The 21,436-nt window shown below is 45.7% G+C and overlaps 1 protein-coding gene across 3 annotated transcripts in view; it reads left to right on the top strand.

Annotated features, from left to right (window-relative positions):
- Window positions 1-21,436, top strand: part of DHX36 (DEAH-box helicase 36) — a 518,365-nt gene that overhangs the window by 348,583 nt on the left and 148,346 nt on the right. For all 3 annotated transcript variants that reach the window (XM_029615334.1, XM_029615333.1, XM_029615335.1), the window contains one exon: window positions 2,392-2,565. In XM_029615334.1, the coding sequence (XP_029471194.1) occupies window positions 2,392-2,565 (174 nt within the window). The remainder of the gene's footprint in view (window positions 1-2,391; window positions 2,566-21,436) is intronic.

The following is a 21,436-nucleotide window of genomic DNA, read 5'->3' as shown; positions in this document are numbered from 1 at the left end:
GCAGACAGGACCAATGCTCAAGTTCCCAGATATTTCAGCCGCAGGCGGGATCCTCAAGCTCAGGGGATCGATGGCCTGGTACAGCCGTGGCCTCAGGGGATCCTGCTATACGCATTTCCTCCATGGCCCCTGTTGGGCGCCATTGTTCACCGGATTCAGCGACACAGAGGTCTAGTTCTTCTAGTGGCCCCGGACTGGCCAAGAAGACCCTGGTACGCAGACATGAGAAGACTACTGGCAGGGAATCCTCTACTTATGCCTCCATACCGGGACCTGCTAAGGCAAGGCCCCATTCTCCACGAGGATCCAGCTCAATTCTCTCTTACGGTCTGGCCATTGAGAGGGCTAGACTGAAGAAAAGAGGATACTCAGAGCCGGTGATAGATACACTCCTCCGAGCACGCAAGTTCTCCACATCACTAACATATATCAGGATCTGGAGAATTTTTGGAGCCTGGTGCGATTCTCACAGCACCAATTCACATACCGCACAGATTCCTATCATTTTGGACTTCCTACAAGATGGACTTCAGAGGGGTCTCTCCCTCAGCTCCATCAAGGGTACAGGTAGCAGCACTGTCTTGCTACGGTCCCAGACGTGACGGCAAATCCATTGCCCAGCACCCAGACGTTTCACGCTTCCTGAAAGGAGTTAAACACATTCGCCCGCCACTGAAGTGGCCAGTGCCCTTGTGGAACCTTAACCTAGTATTGGAATTTCTAGCGGGATCAGCCTTCAGGCCCCTTCGAGGCCTGTCTCTCCGTTTGTTAACCTTGAAGATGGTGTTCTTGCTGGCTGTGTGTTTAGCACGCCGCATCTCAGAGCTACAAGCACTATCCTGTCGTGATCCATTTCTTAGAATCACTCCAGAGGCTATCCATCTTCGTACAGTTCCTTCCTTTTTACCTAAAGTGGTCTCCCACTTTCACCTCAACCAAACCATATCCTTGCCTACCACGGAAGGTTTGAAGAAATCGGAAGAAGGTCGAATACTACGTCATCTCGACATTGGCAGACTGCTGTCCAGATACCTGGAAATGTCAGAAGCAGTACGAAAGACGGGACCACCTGTTCGTCCTGCACAGCGGGAAGAAGCAAGGGGAAGCGGCCTCACGGCCGACCATCGCCTGCTGAATTAAGGAAGTTATCAAGGCAGCCTACGTAGAGGCAGGAAAACCACCACCTCTACAGGTCAAGGCTCATTCTACCAGAGCACAATCGGCCTCTTGAGCAGAAGCTAAGCTGCTGTCGCCTGCAGAGATATGTAAAGCGGCGACGTGGTCCTCCCTCCATACCTTCTCCAGGTCTGGACGTTCAAGCCAGGGAGGAGACAGCATTTGCGAGGGCGATCCTACACGGTCCTCGGGCAGCCTCCCACCCAGTCCAGGAGTAGCTTTTGTACATCCCATTTGTTTTGAGTCCATCTGCTACATGCTAGGAAATGTTAAGATTACTTACCTGGTAATCTCCTTTTCCTTAGTGTATGCAGATGGACTCAGCATCCCGCCCGGCTGCCGATATACATGGGGATTCGCTGACTCAAGGTAAGCCATGTTATGCTTATGATAGGGCTTCCACCCTGCCGGGTGTCGACGCCTTCCGGTTGAGAACACTGGCGGTCTCCAGCTACCATCAATTGGTCAGGGTAATCCTGTTGATTAATCGATCGGTCAGTACACATATGGTTATAACAGCTTTTGCAAGGAAGATTACTGAATTGCTTCACTTCCTGTGGGGGTATATGTACCCGTACTGACATCAGATCCGTCTCCAACTGCTAGCACGAGCACACTATACCCATTTGTTTTGAGTCCATCTGCATACACTAAGGAAAAGGAGATTACCAGGTAAGTAATCTTAACATTTTAAGCCCTTGTAAATGTTGACATGTTGATTAGAGCAAGATAGTGATGAGAGAATGGGCTATGAAGTGTATATTGCAATAGGAGGCTAAATGGAAAAGGTTTTTGATAGTGATAAAAGGACAGATGATATAGAAGCTTTGTTACTCTATAAATCTGCAACACTGTCATTGGCAGACAATCTTAAAAAGGCTCAGACTAGTTACCTCTGGTAAACTTGTCTGATGATGAGTTAAAAAAAAAAGAAATTACACTGGCTCTGGGTTAGTGGAGAAGTCCCTATTATTGGAAGGATCTACTTTCAGCAGCATTTTGTTTAATTTTCTGTATTGTGGGGTGGGGCCTAGAGATTATTCAATATATTTTGTGCCAATGCGCTGGAAATTTCTTGTATTGTACTTCGATTTTGTTTTTAGTGCTTGATACCAATTAGTTTGTGGGATAGCAGCCTATTTTAATTAAGTATTTTGGAAATGGTTACCTTTATTTTCTGTAATTTAGGAAGTGCTGTTTCTGTTTTACTTGCAGAATGCTCTGGATAGACAAGAACAATTAACCCCCTTGGGTTTCCACTTGGCTCGATTGCCAGTTGAGCCACACATTGGGAAAATGATTCTTTTTGGAGCTCTGTTCTGCTGTTTAGATCCAGTGCTCACAATTGCAGCCAGTCTCAGCTTCAAAGATCCATTTTTCATTCCATTGGTAAAGTGTCAAGTATACTAATTTCTGTTTTACACTACAAAACTAGTATATAATTCATTGTAGTTTGGAAGATAGTTTTGGATATGTTTGCAGTTTTAAGCTTGAAAGGCTTGTCATGCTATTTAAACATTATAAATGTGAATTAAATTAGTTTCTGACTGGACAATCAAATGTTACCATGGTTCAGTGAGTAGTAGAGTTACTAGTGCAAATGAATTTTAAAAAACTTAAATATTTTGAAAAATTCTTAAAATAGAAAATAAAGTATAAAGATGGAACCTAATGGAAAAAAATGATTGCATCCTGTAAACTCTATTATTTTATTCATTAAATTGATTATGCATTTCAGTAATGGTCCATCAGAGAATAGGTTGTATAAGTAAAGACTATCCTTTAGATTTTCATTTCTCTCTAAACTCTGGTTATAGCTATTGGCACTGTATATAGATAGTTTCCTCAAGAGCTTTCTCATTTGTTCTTGCCTCTGAAAACCAATCATTCAGTGCCATTACCTAAAATTCTTTTGTACAAATATACTTAAACCACTTTGTTAAAAGGGTAAACATAGGTTGTGGTAGTCATTGAGAGTCTGATTTGGGAACTTGAATAACCAGACTGACATTGTGATTAATGATGAGCCTCACTGCCTTCATTTACCTCCCTTAGTCAAGAGTAGGTGGATAACATTAACAATTTTGTGATTTCCAATTTGTGTAGCGCTTAAAAGTTGAAAAGAACATATACAGTTGTGTGTAAAAGTTTAGTCACCCCTATCAAATTGTTTCATTTCCTAGCATGTGGATAGATGGATTCTGGACCAGTGGATTATGCATCTCTACTGATTGAGATGGAACAAACTTTGGTCGCTGTATATATAGTCCTGCAGTGACATCAGCCTGCCAGGTGGACGTGCATCTCCCTACTGGGGACTGCTTCAGAATTTAAAAGGAGAATTTTAAAAATAAAGGATTGCCCCACTCTCCTGGGATGATACCAAATAGTCCCTCCTCCAGTTGAGAATTCCTGAGGTGATTTCCGTGGTCCCTCAGATGTGTGCTTTGATCCGGTAGCTGGTTTTTCAGCTGGCATAAACTTAGCTGATTGTACAGCTTAAAGGCAGAGGGTGCAGGAAGTCAGGTATGGCGGTAATGGCAGATACCATCTCCCCCAGCAGCCGGAGACCAGCTCGGGAAGGGCTGAGCTCAGGTAAGTTTAAAAAAAAAAAATTACAGAGGCAGTGCAGATTCCCTTTCTCCGGTCTCTGAACTCAGCACGCCATTCAGACATTCGTCCTGCTCCGAGGAAGATTCAGGGATGGGGGCGGCCTGGTGGATTGAACAGTCTCTTTTGGCTAGGCCCCGTTCTGAAGCTTTTCCGCTGAGTGGTAAGCTGCAACAGTGTCTTAACAATCTTTTGCCTACGTGTCCGGCTGCCCTCTATAGGATGTTTGTTCAGAGGTGGGTCTCTGTGTGCGTCCAAGTTTTGGACTCTTAGTTGAGAGTTGGCTTGGGTGTATGTTTGTGGCGCTATAGCTGACACCTAGTTTTTGGGCCCATATAAAAAAAAATTGGCACCTATAGCTATGAAGTGTAAGAGCTTGGCCTTATGCACCGCCTGTCATATTTGGACGTCTCAGCCTGGTGTGCCCTCTAACTCGTGCCAGCACTGTTTAGAGGTTCAGGGAGAATTGTCTTCCTCTGATTTTGCTAGACCTGGTTCTTCCCAGCCTGATCAGGTTATGGATAAAGATGTGCCAGGAGAAACTCCTTATATTGGAATTCCCTTGATGGTTCCTCAGCAGGGGATGGCAGCTCAGTGGCACCGCACATGCCTCTTGGTTTTGGCATGGATTCTTCTGCCTTTTCTTGGGTAGAATTCTTTCAGGGATTGCAATCCTTTCTTAGGCACAGTCCTCAGCCCCATCCAGTCCTGTGAGAGCAGTTACTCAGGCAGTAGCCTCTTCCTTTTCTGGTACCATGTTTAAGCGCCGAAGTACTCCTCAAGCTGCAGGTGTTCCTGACAAGAATCCAGAGGGCACTGATGATGAGGTTAATTCTGACTCTCTGGAGGATGGAGAAATTCCTCCAGGATTAGAACCATAAAGGACTATGTTGCTGTTCTTTCATAGAGATAAATTGCCAGCCTGATTTCCCAGACATTGAAAATGCTGGGAATTCCTGGAGCAGATTCCATGTCTGAGCCAAAGAAAAATCCCATTTTGGTTTCTTTGGTAAAGCCTCTTGTATTTTCCCAGTTATGGAGGCCATTCAAGAATTGATTGATCTTGAATGGGATGCCCCAGAGGCAAATTTTAAAAGGGGTCTGACATTGGAAAGCCTGTACCCACTGGATCCAGTGGCAAAAGAGCGTCTCCATTTCCCGAAAGTGGATGCGCTTGTCTGTGCCATCTCTAAACAGACTACTATCCCTATGGAGGGAGGAGCAGCTTTGAAGGATGTGCATGATAGGAGAATTGAGGCCATCCTTAAGCAAGCATTTGAAGCAGTGGCTATGACTTTGCAGATAGTTTCCTGTTGTTCCCTGGTGGCTCGCTCTTGATTGTTTTTCTCTCAGGAGTTTGATGACTCTGGAGTGATTTCCAGGGAAGTTATGGAACCCACCACCACCTTCATAGAAGATGTGGGCTGCGATTTGGTCCACACCTCTGCCAGAGGAGTGGCTTCGGTAATAGCGGTCAGATGCCAGTTATGGCTGAGGAATTGGTCGGCCGATGCGACCTCCAAGGCTAACCTTAAAAAATTGCCTTTTAAAGGCTTGCTCTTGTTTGGAATCGAGATGGAGAAGCTGGTCAGTAAGTGGGGCGAATCTCTGGTTCCTCAGTTGCTGGAGGACAAGAAGTACTTGCCACACCCCTTTGGTATGAGGTTATCTGAGGTTCCGTCCCTACAGAGGGACGACCTTTCTGAGGACTCTGCCTTTTGCAGGTCTTATTCCTTTTGTCCCAGACAGCCCAGGCGAGGTGGGGGTTCGGGCAGTGCAGCCTCCCAGTGAAAGTTTGCCAACCCATCCCCAAGAACAAGAGATAGGGGGACGCCTCTTTTATCAGAGGTGATCAAGATCACATTGGATCAGTAGGTCCTGGAAGTGATACGAAAAGGATATGCACTGGAATTTCGCAGTGTTCCTCGGGATGTGTTCATGGTGTCTCCCTGCAGAAGAAGCAGGCGGTAGAGTGTATGCTGTCAAGGCTCCTCCTCAGTCTGAGGGCTGTGGATCTATTACTTGCGTCTCAAGAAAATATGGGTCGTTATTCCATTTATTTTGTTGTGCCTAAGAAGGAGGGCTCCTTTAGTCCCATCCTGGATCTCAGAGGTCAACCATCCTTTTCAGGCGACTCATTTTCACATGAAAACATTACACTCCATGATAATGGCCGTGCTGTCAGGGGAATTTCTGACTTCCTCGGATCTGTCCAAAGCTTACCTCCATATTCCTATCCAATTGGAGCACCAATGTTTTTTGCATTTTGCGGTGTTGGGGTGCCATTATCAGTTTCAGGCACTGCCTTTTGGACTAACCACCACTCCCAGAACTTTTTCCAAGATTATGGTGGTGGTGGCGGCGAAAATGAGGATGGGATCCTAGTACACCCATATTTAGATGAGTGGTTGATTCGGGCCAAATCCTGCAAGAGGATCTGTCTGGTGACCCGCAAGGTGATCTCCTTGTTACAGGAGCTCAGTTGGGTGGTGAACCTAGCCACGAGTAGTGTTCAGCCATCTCAGTCAGAGTATGTGTGTGTGTGGTTCAACATGATGCAGGGCAAAGTTTTTCTGCCAGAATCTTGTATTCAAAAGATGATGTCTCAGGGGCACCTCTTGGTGAGCAGTATACGCCTGACAGTAGGGTTCTATCTACAGGTACTCAGGCTGTTGGCGCCAACCCTGGAAGTTGTGTCGTGGGCAAGGGTGCAGATGCGTCCACTTTAGCACTCTCTGCTGTTTCATTGGAACCCATAGTCTCAGGACTATTCAGTTTGGCTCCACCTGCCAATGGAAGTCTGCTCTCATCTCCAGTGGTGGTTGCAGGCAGATCATCTGAGGAAGGGAGTTTCCCTGACAATGTTGGACTGGTTGGTACGCATGACATGCAAGCCTCCAAGGTTAGGGAGCTCACTGTCGGGAATTAATGGTGCAAGAGCGCTGGAATATAGAGGAGTCTCTCTGGAACATCAATCGGCTGAAAGACCGGGTGGTCTGGTTGGTGCGCTTGCAGTTCAGCACCAGACTGGAGGGTCAGGCAGTCCGAATAATGTCTGACAAAGCAATGATGTTGGTTTACATCAATCAGCAGTGAGGAACCAAGAGCCAGCAGGTATCGCAGGCGATAGACCAACTTAGGAAATGGGCGGAAATGCATCTTCGGGTGATTTTGGCATCACATTGCAGGAAAAGATAATGTAAGAGCAGACTTTCTCCGCAGGGCAAATCTGGACCCAGGAGATGGGGTATTGTCGGATGAGGCATTCCAGATGTTAATGGATTGCTGGGACCTTCCATTTATAGACCTGTTGGCAACCTCTCACAGTGCAAAACTTTTTCAATTCTTCAGTCGCAGGAGAGATCCGAAGTTTTGTATCAATGCTTTCATGCAGGTCTGGCCGGAAGACAAAACTGCTGTATGCCTTTCCCCCGCGGCCCATGTTGGGGACAATAGTGTGAAGGATCAAAAGCCACAGGAGGTTGGTGCTCCTGATGGCAGCAGATTGGCCCAGAAGACCATGATATGCAGATCTGCGAATATTCCTGATAGAAACCCCCCTTTGTTTTTCGCTGCACAGGAATCTGTTGCAACAGAGACCTGTCCTTCAAGAAGATCCGACTCAGTTTTGTTTTACAGTATGACCCTTTAGAGGTCTTGCTTGTTGAAGCGTGGATATTCTTCTGCGGTGGTTGCTACCTTGTTATGAGCTCAAAGGTTCTCCACTTTCTTAGCCTATGTGCGGGTTTGGCACGGGTTTGAGGCTTGGTGTGAAGATTGAGATGTTCTTCCTTGTTCAGTTAAGATCATGCTCATTTTGGAATTTTTGCAGGATGGGTTAAATAAAGGGTTGGCCCTTAATTCCTTGAAGGTACACATATTTCTTCTTGCCTTTTTCAGGGGCCGCGTGAATGGTGAATCCTTATCTCATCCTGATGTAGCCTGTTTCTTGAGGGGAGTGAACATCTTTGTCCTCCCTTGCAGTTACTGGTTCTGTTTTGGAGTCTTAAGCTGGTTTTTGATTTCTTGGCAGGCCGTATGTTTCGACTACTGCATAGCCTTTCCTCGTGGTTACTGACCTTGAAAACTGTTTCTGGTGGTGATTTGTTCTGGGCATCAAATTTCCAAGCTACAGGCCTCGTCTTGCTGGGAGCCGTTCCTTCACGTGACTCCAGGAGCAGTACAGCTGTGCACTTTTTCCTTCATTTTTGCTTAAAGTGGCCTCGGATTTTCACTTGAATAAGTTCATTTTATTGCCATTCTTGGATGAGATCACACCTTGAATACTGTGTGCAGTTCTGGTCACCACTTCTCAAAAAGGATATAGCTGCACTGGAGAAAGTGCAGCAAAGGGCGACCAAAATAAGGAGCATGGGACAATGAAGAAAGTCTAAAGAAGTTAGGGCTGTTCAGTTTGGAGAAGGGATGAGTGAGGGGGGATATGATAGAAGTCTACAAAATCATGAAAGGACTTGAACAAGTTCATGTAAATTTGTTATTTACTCTTTCAGGTAATAGAAGGACCAGAGGGTATTCCATGAAGTTAGCAAGTAGCCCATTTAAAACAAATCGAAGAAAACTCTTTTTCACTGAGGGTAAGCTCTGGAATTCATTGCCAGAGGATGTGGTTTACAGCAGTTAGTGTAACTGGGTTTTAAAAAGGTTTGAATACGTTCCTAGAGGATAAATCCATAAACTGCTATGACAGTAATTAATAAGCAGTTGTAGCTTGTGATCTATCTAATGTTTGGGTACTGGCAACTTGGATTGACTACTGTTGGAAACAGGATACTGGGCTTGATGGACCCTTGGTCTGACCCAGTATGGCATATCTTATGTTCTTATGAGATGCGGAAGAATATCACCTGTTGCATCCCTTGGATGTCAAGAGACGTGAGGTATCTGGAGGTTTTTAAACCTTTCTGAAAGACTGATCACCTGTTTGTCCTTCATGGTGGAGGAAAACAGGGTGAACCAGCTTCGAGGGCTATAATAGCTCTCTGGATTATGGTAATGGTCACGGCTGCATATGTGAATGCTGAAAACCGTTGCCTACTTAGGTTAAGGCTCATTCCACTAGGGTTCAGGCAGTGTCATGGGCGGAGGTTAGATTATCTCTCATCGACATTTGCCAAGCTGCGACTTTTCCAGGTATTATCATCTGGAGATGCAGGCCTGGGAGGACGCAGTTTTTGCATGTGCAGTGTTGACTGGACCGTGGGCAGCCTCCCACCCTATCTGAGAGTAGCTTGGGTACATCCCACTGGTCCAGAATCCATCTATCCACGTGCTAGGAAATGAGAAATTACTACTTACCTGATAATTTCCTTTTCCTTAAGGTAGATAGATGGATTCATCTTCCCGCCCTTGGCTACCAAATGTTTGTGTGATGGTCCTATGTGGCTACGTGTTCCAGGGAAATACTAGTAAGTGTTCATCCAGTCCCTAGCCTAGTCTGCATACGTTCTTGCCTGAATTCAATGTTTCTTGTTGGTTGAGTACAGAAATGGTTGTCTATTTTTAATCACGTTTTTGCTACTCTGACCACAATTGCTTTTGAAGAGAATACTGGCAGGTTGATGCACTGCAGGACTATATAACTGTGACGTCAGTTTGTCCATCTGCTGGTAGAGGTGCATAACCCACTGGTCCTGAATCCATCTTTCCTCCTTAAGGAAAAGGAAATTGTCAAGTAAGTAGTAATTTCTCAATGAATCTCTAAGTGAGCAGAAGCTGATACAACCTCTACATGGGATAAACTTTAACACAACATATTTCTGCAATTTTTAATGCAAAAGGACTTAATTTGCTGATTTTAACAGATTGAAAATAATAAAGCGGTGAATATGACGTGCAAAAGCTTGAATACTCTTCCAGTCAAGTACTGTGCAACATCTCATTGGGTAGAAATAACAGCTTCTAAATATGTTTTGGGAATCTCTGTTCTTGCTTTTGAAGTTTTCCCCCTTTTCCTTGCAGAACTCAAGCTTAGAAATATTCTTAAGTCTCTTTGTATTCACTGCATGTTTGAGATCTCTTCACAGATTTTCAATAATATTCAAGGCTGGGGACTGGCAAGGTCATTTCAAAACCTTCATTTTTCTTTCCTATAAGTACTTAATGGATGATTTTGAGGATTGTTATGGATTGTTGTCTTGCTGAAATATCCATTCTCTTTTCAACTTCAGTTTCTTCACTGATTGTGGGATATTAGCTTCTAGGATATGTTGATATTTAGCAGAATATACTCTTCCTTTCATTTGCACAATATTTCCTGTGCCACTGGCTGCCATATAACCTGACAGTATATCCACCTCCTATTGCGGCAATGAAGACACATCAGGCAGGATTCATGGCAAGAAGGAAAAAAGAAGAAGAGAAGGGTTGACCACTCCCATAGGTCCCTTTTTATTGTACATACATCCATAGCATACAATGTGCCATCACATCATTGGCTCCCCTCTCCATAGCATACAGACGTGTCATTATATCATTGGCTCTCCTAGCCATAGCATACAGACGTGTCATTAGACCATTGGCTCAGGGGGTGTGCACAGATCATTTCATTGGCTGCTGAATCCTATACCATATATGTGTCTGTCTTTTTACTGCATCTGACTACGTGGCAACTAGGTATCCTCTCAGGCAGTGAGGGTTAATTATAAGCTAGAGAAATACGTGACAGCCAGGTATCCTCTCCTTAGGCAGAGAGGTTTAATTATATGCTAGAGATTTAGATGCACTAGTGTTGCTGTATTCAGTGCAAAGGTCAGAGTTAGTATTAACCCCTGACATGGCCTGCTGGCAAGCTCATAATTCCCCACACCTCCTTCCTTAACAGTTCAGTAAAAAATTGTTTTCTTTAAATGCTTCACTTTTTTTTTTTTCTTCAAATGTTTCTTAAGTGATTGTGACCAAACAGTTCAATTTTCATTTCATCAGTCCAAAGGACTTTGGTACAAAACCTTTAAGCTTGGCAATGTTTTGCATACTTTAAACAATGGCTTTTGCGATGAGGTTGTAGAAAAGGTTTTCTTCCTCTTCATCCAGTCAGACCAGTCCAGACAAATGGGTTATGCTCACTGACCAGCAAATGGAGACTAGATCAGTACGTTTGCTGATGTCATCCTTTATATTTATCTGTGCTGGTCTCAGCCTGCTAGTATTCCTGCTAGCATCCAGTGCTGTGGACTATCATCTAGTTAGCCTAGGTAGACAGGACAGTAAGTTAATGGGCAGTTCCTGAGGTGAGGGACTGGTTCTCTCTTCCTCAGTTGAGCGAGGCTTTGAATCAGATTACCTACTAATCTGCAGCACCTGAGGTGAAAACTTTGGTTCACTCCCTCAGTTAAGCAGAGGTCTGGTTCACTTGGGCTCCTGAAGTAAACGCCTAGGCTTCCTCCCTCAGTTGATCAGAGCTCTGGATCAATTTGTAATACCCCTCACCTCTGCTCTGAAGTGATTCCAGCAACATGTTGTTCTACCGAACCTGACTAAAACATTTTGTAGCTCTGAATATCCTTTATATGTTGTCTAGCCAGGACTTACTGTGGTGCTGGCTGATGACATCACCTCCTCCATGAGTATATAAGGAAGTCCTTTGCATCCAGCCAGCACCTCTGTAACAGGTCTCACTGCAGTCTTGCAGTGCATGTTGCTCTCCGTGTGCTTTGACTCCTTGTTTCTGTGCCAGCTTGCTCCTTGTCTCCTCGCTTTGCCTGTTTTCCTTGCCTCCTCGAGCCTTTCCCCACCCGGTTCCCACCTTACCTTGGTCTCTTGTTCCTTATCTTATTGTGTCTGTCTGACTCTGCCTAAGTCCTAGTTCTAACTCCTGCTACAGAGACATACTTCTCCTTTGGACTTTTGCATGCCCTGATCTTGGCCTGGACCCTTATAACATTGCTCGCTGCCAGCTTGTCAAGGTATGCAGCTCTTTCCTGTTTGTTTGTTTTTTTTCGGGGGGCATTGGATCCAGCTGCACCCCTCAGTTACTTGAAGACTGGAGGGTTGCCAATGTAACACCGGGTTTTTAAAAAGGGATCAAGGGATGATCCAGGAAATTAAAGACTTCTATGCCAGGCAAAATGGTAGAAACTATCAAAGAACAAAATTGCAGAACATATAAACATAGTTTAATGGGACAAAGCCAACATGGATTTAGCCAAGGGAAGACTTGCCTCACCAATTTGCTAGAATTTTTTTGAGGGCGTAAACAAACATGTGGCATATCTGTATTTCCAGAAAGCATTTGACAAAGTCCCTTATGAGAGGAAATTAAAATGTCATGGGATAGGGGGCAGTGTCCTGTTCTGGACTGAGAGCTGGTTAAAAGATGTTCTCCCAGGACAAGCAGGATGGTAGTCCTCACATGTGGGTTACGTCAGCAGATGGAGCCCTATCATGGAAAACTTTTCTGTCAAAGTTTCTAGAACTTTTGACTGGCACACTGAGCATGCCCAGCATGCTATAATCCCTGTAGCCACAGGGGTCTCCCTTCAGTCTCTTTTTTTCTGCGCTGCAGTTTGCCTCGCGGTTAGGAGCTTTGTGAGAATTTTCTCACTACTTGTCCTCACGGAAAAACTTGAATTTTTCTTCACAAAAAGTTCCCTCATAGGGGTCTCCCATCGTGACATTGTTTTCTCGTCGCTCAGTGAGTAATTTACACTGTTTTCGGTCAGTTCCTGCTACCCTGTCCTTGGTTCCCGTAGGCCACTGAGCGTTTTCGCGGCCCCTTTTTTTCCCATCATGGTGACGGGTTTTAGAAAATGCCCGGAGTGTCCGCATACCATGTCAATTACTGACCCGCATGATGTCTGTGTGTTGTGCCTCGGCTCATCACACGATATTCGTCGATGCCCTAGCTGTGCGCAAATGACCCCGAAGGGCACACGTGCCCATCTGGACAAGATGGAGTCTCTCTTTTCAAGATAAAGCTAACTCCATCGACGTCCACTCAGTCATCACCGACAGGAGCATAGACAAAATCCATCGACAAACCTTGCCGGGAGCAGCAAGGCAGCGGTGACCGTCCGTCACCGACAACATCAGCATAGTCTTCCTCAGTGCCGGAGAAGGACAGGACCGAGCACCGAGGGAAACACCGGCACAGACTCAATTCCACATCCGGTGCAGACACCGCATCGGCTTCAATTGCTATCGAGCCGATTACGAAGAGGACACGGGTAGAGGAGCCTCCAACCTCCTCTGCACCCAAGACACAGAGGCAATCCCCACAGATATCAGTGCCAGGTACTGAGCTCCCACAGATTCCTGTGGAGGTGCTAGTAGCGCCTAGCCTGCCTCCCCCTGCAGCTGTGTACCTACACCAGCTTCCAGGGAGGAGCTGGACATAATTGTCCGACAGGTGGTCCTTGATGCCCTCCGGAATCTTCATCCACCATCGATGCCGGCCCCCATACTGGCACAGACACCGGAGTCATTGTTGTTCACACCTTTGCTCGACCGCCTGGATACACTCATCAGTGCCTTTCCGACCCAGCCTGGGCCTTCGGTACCAAGACAACCTACTGAGTCTCCGAAACCCCCGAAATCCATTCCGGGGTCCTCAGAAGATGAAGACACGGACTCCAGTCCTCTTCCAGCTCCAGTTCCACCGATGCCGGAACCAGTTCCTGGTCTATCGGGGCTCTTGGGATCGAGGTGCCCACGATTCCCCTCAATGCCATCGGTGCCGCCTAAGTCTCCATCGTGCCGCCGCATCCTCCATAGAGACCTTTGAGGGATCCATCGATGCCAACACGACCTGGAGTAGAAAGCTTTTTCCCTCCCTCGGGATCTCAGCCAGAGACCCCATATGATCCATGGGAGGATGTTGACACCGACACTTCTACAGAGGACATACTCTCGGAGCCATCTCCTCCAGAAGAAAGGAGACAGTCTCTTCTAGAAGACCTCCTTTGCTAATTTTATAAAGGAAATGTCAAGAGACCATCTCTTTTGACTTAGTTACCAAGGAGGACACACGTCACAAGACATTGGAAGTCCTCCAATTTGTAGATGCCCCCAAAGAAATTATGGCCATTCCAGTCCACAAAGTGCTCTTGGATCTGCAGTATCTCCTATGGGAGCATCCTTGCACTGCCCAACCAGTGAATAGAAAGACAGATGCAACTTTTCTAGTCCAGCATATTCCAGGGTTTCAGAAGCCACAGCTACCTCACCAGTCAGTGGTAGTGAAATTGGCGTAGAAGAAGGCCAAGAGGCTGCGCCCCCATTCTTCAGCTCCCCCTGGAAAGGATCAAACATTCTTGGATGTTTTGGGCAGGAAGGTCTTTCAGGGCTCTATGTTAATGTCACGCATAGCTGCCTATCAATTATACATAACACAAAACCAGAGGAACCGGTGGAAGCAGGTCCAAGGGATAGCAGACTCTCTGCCTCAACAACAAGAAAACCTCACTGCTATTCTCCAGAAAGGCATCAAGGCAGAAAAACATGAGGTCAGAGTTGCATATGATTCCTTTGAGACGGCATCTCTCTTATCAGCAACAGGAATCAGTGCCAGAAGATGGGCCTGGCTTAAGGCATCTGACTTGCGAACAGAAGTTCAAGACAAGCTCGCTGACCTCCCCTGAACCGGAGATAATCTCTTTGGTGACAAGATTCAAGACGCAGTGGCTCAATTAAAAGATCAACATGAGACCCTGCGTCAGCTTTCCACAGTCTCCACGGAACTACCTCCTTCGACTCGTAAGACCATCAGAAGAGATGCCAGAAGACCCTTTTATTGCTCACACAAGTACTACCCACAGACATCTCACATGAGACCAGCCAGACCCCCACAAAGGTGGCAGCCACGTCAGGCCAAGCTGTCCAGCCTCTGGATTTTGAAACTTATCCAGAGAACAGCGGCCACTCTCTCAATCCAAGACCAGACTTGCCGGTAGGAGGTCAGCCACACCACTTTATAACCAACTGGCACGACCAATGGGTTATATCCATCATAACCCAAGGATACCATCTAAACTTCCTCATGGTTCCCCCAGATTCACCACCCAATCCACTGTGGATGCAAAGAGATCACACAACCCTTCTAGAGTCAGAACTGTCCACCCTACTGAGCACCAGGGCTTTGGAAGCTGTTCCCTGAGCACAGCAGGGCAGAGGGTTCTACTCCCGCTATTTTCTCATTCCAAAGAAATCAGGTAGCCTCTGCCCCATCCTAGACTTCCACAATCTCAACAAATGTTTACAGAAAGAAAAATTCAGGATGGTGTCCCTGGGCACCATGATTCCCCTTCTGCAAAGAGGAGATTGGCTCTGTTCTCTGGATCTTCAAGACACTTATGCTCACAGTCCAGTATCCCCACATCACCGCAAATACCTGCATTTTATAGTGGGACATCAACATTTTCAATACCAGGTTCTGCCTTTCAGACTTGCCTCAGCACCCTGTGTATTTACAAAGTGCCTAGCAGTGGCTGCAGTCCATCTATGCAAAAACAGCACACACGTGTTTCCTTTCCTAGACGACTGGCTAATCAAGAGCCAATCCAAGCAAGGAGCTCTCAACGCTCTCAGGCTCACTATCAATCTGCTACACTCGTTGGGGTTTCTCATCAATTACCAGAAATCCCACCTGATTCCATCTCACCTCCTTACTTTCATCGGAGCAGATTTGGACACCACAGTCGCAAAGATCTTCCTGCCCAACAACCGTGCAGACACACTCTCCAAGCTAGCTACGTCTCTGTGCACAAAAGAAACAGCCTCAGCCCATCAATTCCTCATGTTGGTGGGCCACATGGCTTCCTCGGTCCACGTCACTCCTATGGCCAGGCTGGTCATGAGAATAACTCAATGGACTTAGAAATCTCAGTGGCTCCAAGCCACTCAACCTCTTTCATCCCAGATTCATGTAACCCACCAGCTACACCTATCACTTCTCTGGTGGACAAACAGAGCCAACTTGCTAACAGGTCTTCACTTCCAGCAATCAGTTCCAAAAGTAACCTTAACCACAGACACATTTAACTTGGGATGGGGAGCTCATGTGAACAACCTTCAAACTTTAAGATACTTGGACACAACTCTAAGCAAAGTTTCAAATCAACTTCCTAGAGCTTAGTGCTATATGGTATACTCTAAATGCATTCAAAGACTGCCTTTCACACAAGACTGTTCTCATACAGACAGACCTCACAGTCGCAATGTGGTACTTAAACAACAAGGAGGAACAAGCTCTTATCTCCTCTGCCAAGAAGCCGCGCAGATCTGGGCCTGGGACCTTGAAAACTCCATGCATCTCCTGTGCACTTATCTCGCAGACATACAAAACGTTGTAGCAGATCACCTCAGTCGACAATTCCATCCCCACGAGTGGTCACTGGATCCTGTGGTAATGAACAAAATCTTCTGGGGTCAACCAACAATAGACCTCTTTGCATCTGAACTGAATCACAAAGTGGACAGATTCTGCTCCCTGCACAGGCGTTACCCATGGACAATTTCGCTCGCCCCTGGAACACAGGCCTCCTATACGCATATCCCCCGATACCGCTGATAGCCAAAACTCTCGTGAAGCTACAACAGGACAAAGGGTCATTGATACTCATAGCCCTGTACTGGCCTCGACAAGTGTGGTTTCCCATGCTTCTTGACCTCTTGATCAGAGAACCCATTCGCCTGGACACAGCGCCCACTCTCATAACTCAGAACCAAGGCAATTTATGCCATCTGAACCTTCAGACCCTATCTCTCACAGCCTGGATGTTGAAAGCTTGATCCTGCAACTTCTCAACCTTTCAGCTAATGTCTCTCAAGTGCTCATAGCCTCACGAAAGCCTTCCAGGCATAAATCCTATCGTTCTAAGTGGAATAGATTTACCACATGGTGCACGCAAAAAGGTATCTATCCTTTTTCCTGCCCCATTCCATCTCTTTTAGACTATCTCTGGCACCTTTCAGACTCTGGTCTCCAGACTTCCTCGGTACAAGTACACCTTAGCACCATCTCAGCGTACCACAAGGGAGTAGGGGATGCCCCAATATCGGCGCAGCCCCTTGTGAGTCTGTTTATGAGGGGCCTACCACAACTTAAGCCCATGTAATGGCCACCAGTTACCGAATGGGACCTTAACGTAGTACTTACAAGGCTCATGCGCTCCCCATTTGAGCCTTTGCACTCCTGTGATGTTAAATTTCTTACATGGAAAGTTATTTTCCTAGTAGCCATTACATCCGCTCAAAGGGTTAGTGAGTTACAAGCTCTTGTCACATACTCACCCTATACAAGGTTCCTCCATGACAGAGTGGTCCTCTGTACTCACCCTAAATTCTTTACCAAGGTGGTTACTGACTTCCACTTGAATCAGTCTATAGTCTTGCCCACCTTTTTCCCAAGGCCTCACTCTCATCAGGGTGCAAGAGTTTTACATACCTTGGACTGTAGACATGCACTTGGGTTTTACCTAGACCGCACTGCACTCCATAGGAAATCCATCCAGCCCTTTGTTTCTTTTGATAAAAACAAACCAGGAGTTGAAGTAAGCAAACAAACTCTCTCCAGCTGGCTAGCAGACTATATCGAATTCTGCTATCAAAAAGCAGGCCTTCTTCGCCAGGGATGAGTGAAGGCGCACTCAGTAAGAGCTATGGCAACCTCTGTAGACCACTATCGTTCAGTTCCGATTGCTGAGATCTGTAAAGCTGCAACATGGAGTTCTCTTCACACATTTGCAGCACATTACTGCCTAGACAAGGAAGGACGCCAAGACTCTGCCTTTGGACAATCCATCTTGAAGAACTTGTTTCCAGTATAATCCCAACTCCTTCCACATCCATCTGCTGTGATTTTCAGGCTGCCTCATTTTTTCCAACAGTACACCAGTACACAAGTTGTACGCTGTTGGTCCAAACAAATATGAGTCAGCCTGTTTTAAAACAATTGACCAAAAAGCAAAGACAACCGTCCAGAAGTGCCCTGCTTTACCCAGCTTGTCCCAGGCTAAACTGACTCCCTCCCACCCTACCCCTCTACCCACCCACCCCTGGGGTTTGTTTTCTAATAAAGACTGCCTAACTTACCATTGGCAGCGAGATAAATTAGTACATTGGTAACAGTCAAGGAAATACAAATCACAAATTACCAAGATGAGGACTATCCAATATAACTGCTGTGGAGCCTTTATTCTGAGGGAAAGCACCTGGAAACTTAGAGCTTGCCCAATTTGTGCACAACTCTCTTTCTTGAAAATGGAGCTGACTGAGATTAAAGATCAATTAGCTTCAATTAAAAGTATTACACCCACATTGCATTACTCAGAAAATAATTCCCCAATATCACAGAAAAACCAGGAGTCAAGAAAAGGAGATTCATTAGGCTCAGGTAGGACCCACAGTCACCCATTCTTGACAGATGGGCAGCCAACAGGTATACCCCCCCACTCAAACAGGTCATTAAGAAATTCTTTAAAATCCAGGAATACAGTGGGCTCTGGTAGAATTAGACCTGTGATGAGGAGACACACAATGTACCAAATGCAAAAAGAACAAAAAGCCTTCTCTATATTAAAAACTGAAGAAGTTCTTGAGAAAAACATTGAAGTGTTACCAGAAAAGAGAGAAAAAACACAATGCATGCAGTATTTCAAGATCCATAACCAAAGAAAAATCTAATTGAGATAGATAACTCTGTCAACAGTGGCACAACTACAAAAAGAAAGAGTGAAGTGAATAACAAATCTCAACTGTCTCATAAGGAGTCCAGGAAAAGCAATAACCTTAAAGAGAGTACCTGGAAGGCTATGACCACAAATGCTCATAGTTTGGGAAATAAAATCCCAGATCTGCAGGCCCTAATGGCTGAGGCAGAATTGGACATTGTTGCTATCACAGAAACATGGTTCACAGAATCTCATGAATGGGATACAACAATACCAGGCTACAACTTGTTAAGGAAGGACAGAGAGGATAGAAAAGGGGGAGGTGTGGCTCTTTATGTCTGAAACAACATCCAAGCATCTGAGCTGCAAGGAAGTTGGGGTAAGGAAGAAGCTCTATGGGTCGACCTAAAAAAAGATGACGGAGCGTCCATTTATATTGGAGTGGTTTACAGGCCTCCAAACCAAAAGGAAGAGCTGGACAGAGATCTGGTTGAAGACATCCATAAGATAGGTAAGAAGGGAGAAGTGGTGATCGTGGGTGACTTTAATATGCCAGATGTAGACTGGAAAATCCCATCTGCAGAAACTAAAAATAGTAGAGCGATAGTGGATGCCATGCAAGTATCTTTGTTCAAACAAATGGTGTTGGAACCCACGAGAGAAGGAGCTATACTCGACTTAGTGCTCACTAATGCAGATAATGTCTCAGATGTCCAGGTGGGCGCCCACCTCAGCAGCAGTGATCATCAAACGGTATGGTTTAATATCACTAAAAGAATAGGGAAAAGAACCACAAAGACCCGAGTTTTACAGTTCAAAAACACAGACTTTGAGGAAATGGGGAAGTACCTGGAGGAAGAACTTAAAGGATGGGAGAACGAGAGAGATGTGGATCAGCAGTGGACCAATCTAAAAGGAGTAATCACCAAGGCAACTGCTCTATATGTTAGAAATGTAAAGAAAAGCAAAAGAAAATTGAAACCTATCTGGTTCTCAAAGGAGGTGGCTGACAAAATTAAAGCTAAAAGAGCAGCATTCAAGAAATATAAAAGATCCCAAAGGGAGGAGCACAAAGAAGAATATTTGTATCAACTGAGGGAGACAAAGAAATTAATCAAGTTGGCAAAACGTCAAGCGGAAGAGAGGATTGCCAAGGAGATAAAAAAATGGTGACAAAACATTTTTCAGATACATCAGTGAAAAGAGAAAGGTCCAAAGTGGTATAGTGAAATTGAAAGGTGGTAATGATCAATGTGTGGAGAGAGACGAAGAAATGGCAGAAATATTAAACGAATACTTCAGCTCTGTGTTCACTAAAGAAGACCCTGGAAAAGGACCATCTCTACACAACAAGAAACTGGAGGGAAGTGGAATAGATGAAAATCCTTTTACAGTAGAAAATGTGTGGGAAGAGCTAAAGAACCTGAAAGTGGACAAAGCCATGGGGCCTGATGGGATTCATCCAAGGATATTGAGGGAGCTCAGAGATGTTCTGGCGGGTCCGCTGTGTGACCTGTTCAATAGATCCCTAGAAACGGGAGTGGTGCCGAGTGATTGGAGAAGAGCGGTGGTGGTCCTGCTTCACAAGAGTGGGAACAAGGAGGAGGCTGGCAACTACAGACCGGTTAGCCTCACTTCGGTGGTGGGAAAAGTAATGGAGTCACTGCTGAAAGAGAGAATAGTGAACTATCTACAGTCCGGAGAATTGATGGACCAGAGGCAACATGGATTCACCAGGGGAAGATCCTGTCAGACAAATCTGATTGACTTTTTTGACTGGGTAACCAAGGAATTGGATCAAGGAAGAGCGCTCGATATCATATACTTGGATTTCAGCAAAGCTTTTGAAACGGTTCCGCACAGGAGACTGGTGAATAAAACGAGAAGCTTAGGAGTGAGTGCCGAGGTGGTGACTTGGATTGCAAATTGGCTGACGGACAGAAGACAATGTGTGATGGTAAATGGAACCTTCTCTGAAGAGAGAGCGGTTTTAAGTGGTGTACCGCAAGGATCGGTGTTGGGACCGGTCCTGTTCAATATCTTTGTGAGCGACATTGCGGACGGGATAGAAGGTAAGGTTTGTCTTTTTGCGGATGACACTAAGATCTGCAACAGAGTGGACACGCCGGAAGGAGTGGAGAGAATGAGACGGGATCTAAGGAAACTGGAAGAGTGGTCGAAGATACGGCAGCTGAGATTCAATGCCAAGAAGTGCAAAGTCATGCATATGGGGAGTGGAAATCCGAATGAACTGTATTCGATGGGGGGGAAAGGCTGATGTGCACGGAGCAGGAGAGGGACCTTGGGGTGATAATGTCTAATGATATGAAGTCTGCGAAACAATGCGACAAGGCGATAGCAAAAGCCAGAAGAATGCTGGGCTGCATAGAGAGAGGAATATCGAGTAAGAAAAGGGAAGTGATTATTCCCTTGTACAGATCCTTGGTGAGGCCTCACCTGGAGTAATGTGTTCAGTTCTGGAGACCGTATCTACAAAAAGACAGACAAGATGGAAGCGGTACAGAGAAGGGCGACCAGGAAGGTAGAGGATCTTCATCGGATGACGTACGAGGAGAGATTGAAGAATCTAAATATGTACACCCTGGAGGAAAGGAGGAGCAGAGGTGATATGATACAGACTTTCAGATACTTGAAAGGTTTTAATGATCCAAAGACAACGACAAACCTTTTCCATAGGAAAAAAATCAGCAGAACCAGGGGTCACGATTTGAAGCTCCAGGGAGGAAGATTCAGAACCAATGTCAGGAAGTATTTCTTCACGGAGAGGGTGGTGGATGCCTGGAATGCCCTTCCGGAGGAAGTGGTGAAGACCAGAACTGTGAAGGACTTCAAAGGGGCGTGGGATAAACACTGTGGATCCATAAAGTCAAGAGGCCGCCAGTGAAGAGTGGGTGACTCGCCAGAATGATGGCTACTGCCTGGAGACAATACCCTTATTCAATAAACATACACATGGTTACTGTGACTCCAACATCGCTCTAAGCTTCAACAGCAAGAGGAAATGT

This window comes from Rhinatrema bivittatum, chromosome 9 (assembly GCF_901001135.1).
Source record: "Rhinatrema bivittatum chromosome 9, aRhiBiv1.1, whole genome shotgun sequence".
Lineage (NCBI taxonomy): Eukaryota > Metazoa > Chordata > Amphibia > Gymnophiona > Rhinatrematidae > Rhinatrema > Rhinatrema bivittatum.
The sequence above is the reverse complement of the archived record's forward strand: the minus strand, read 5'-3'. Positions and strand labels throughout refer to the sequence as shown.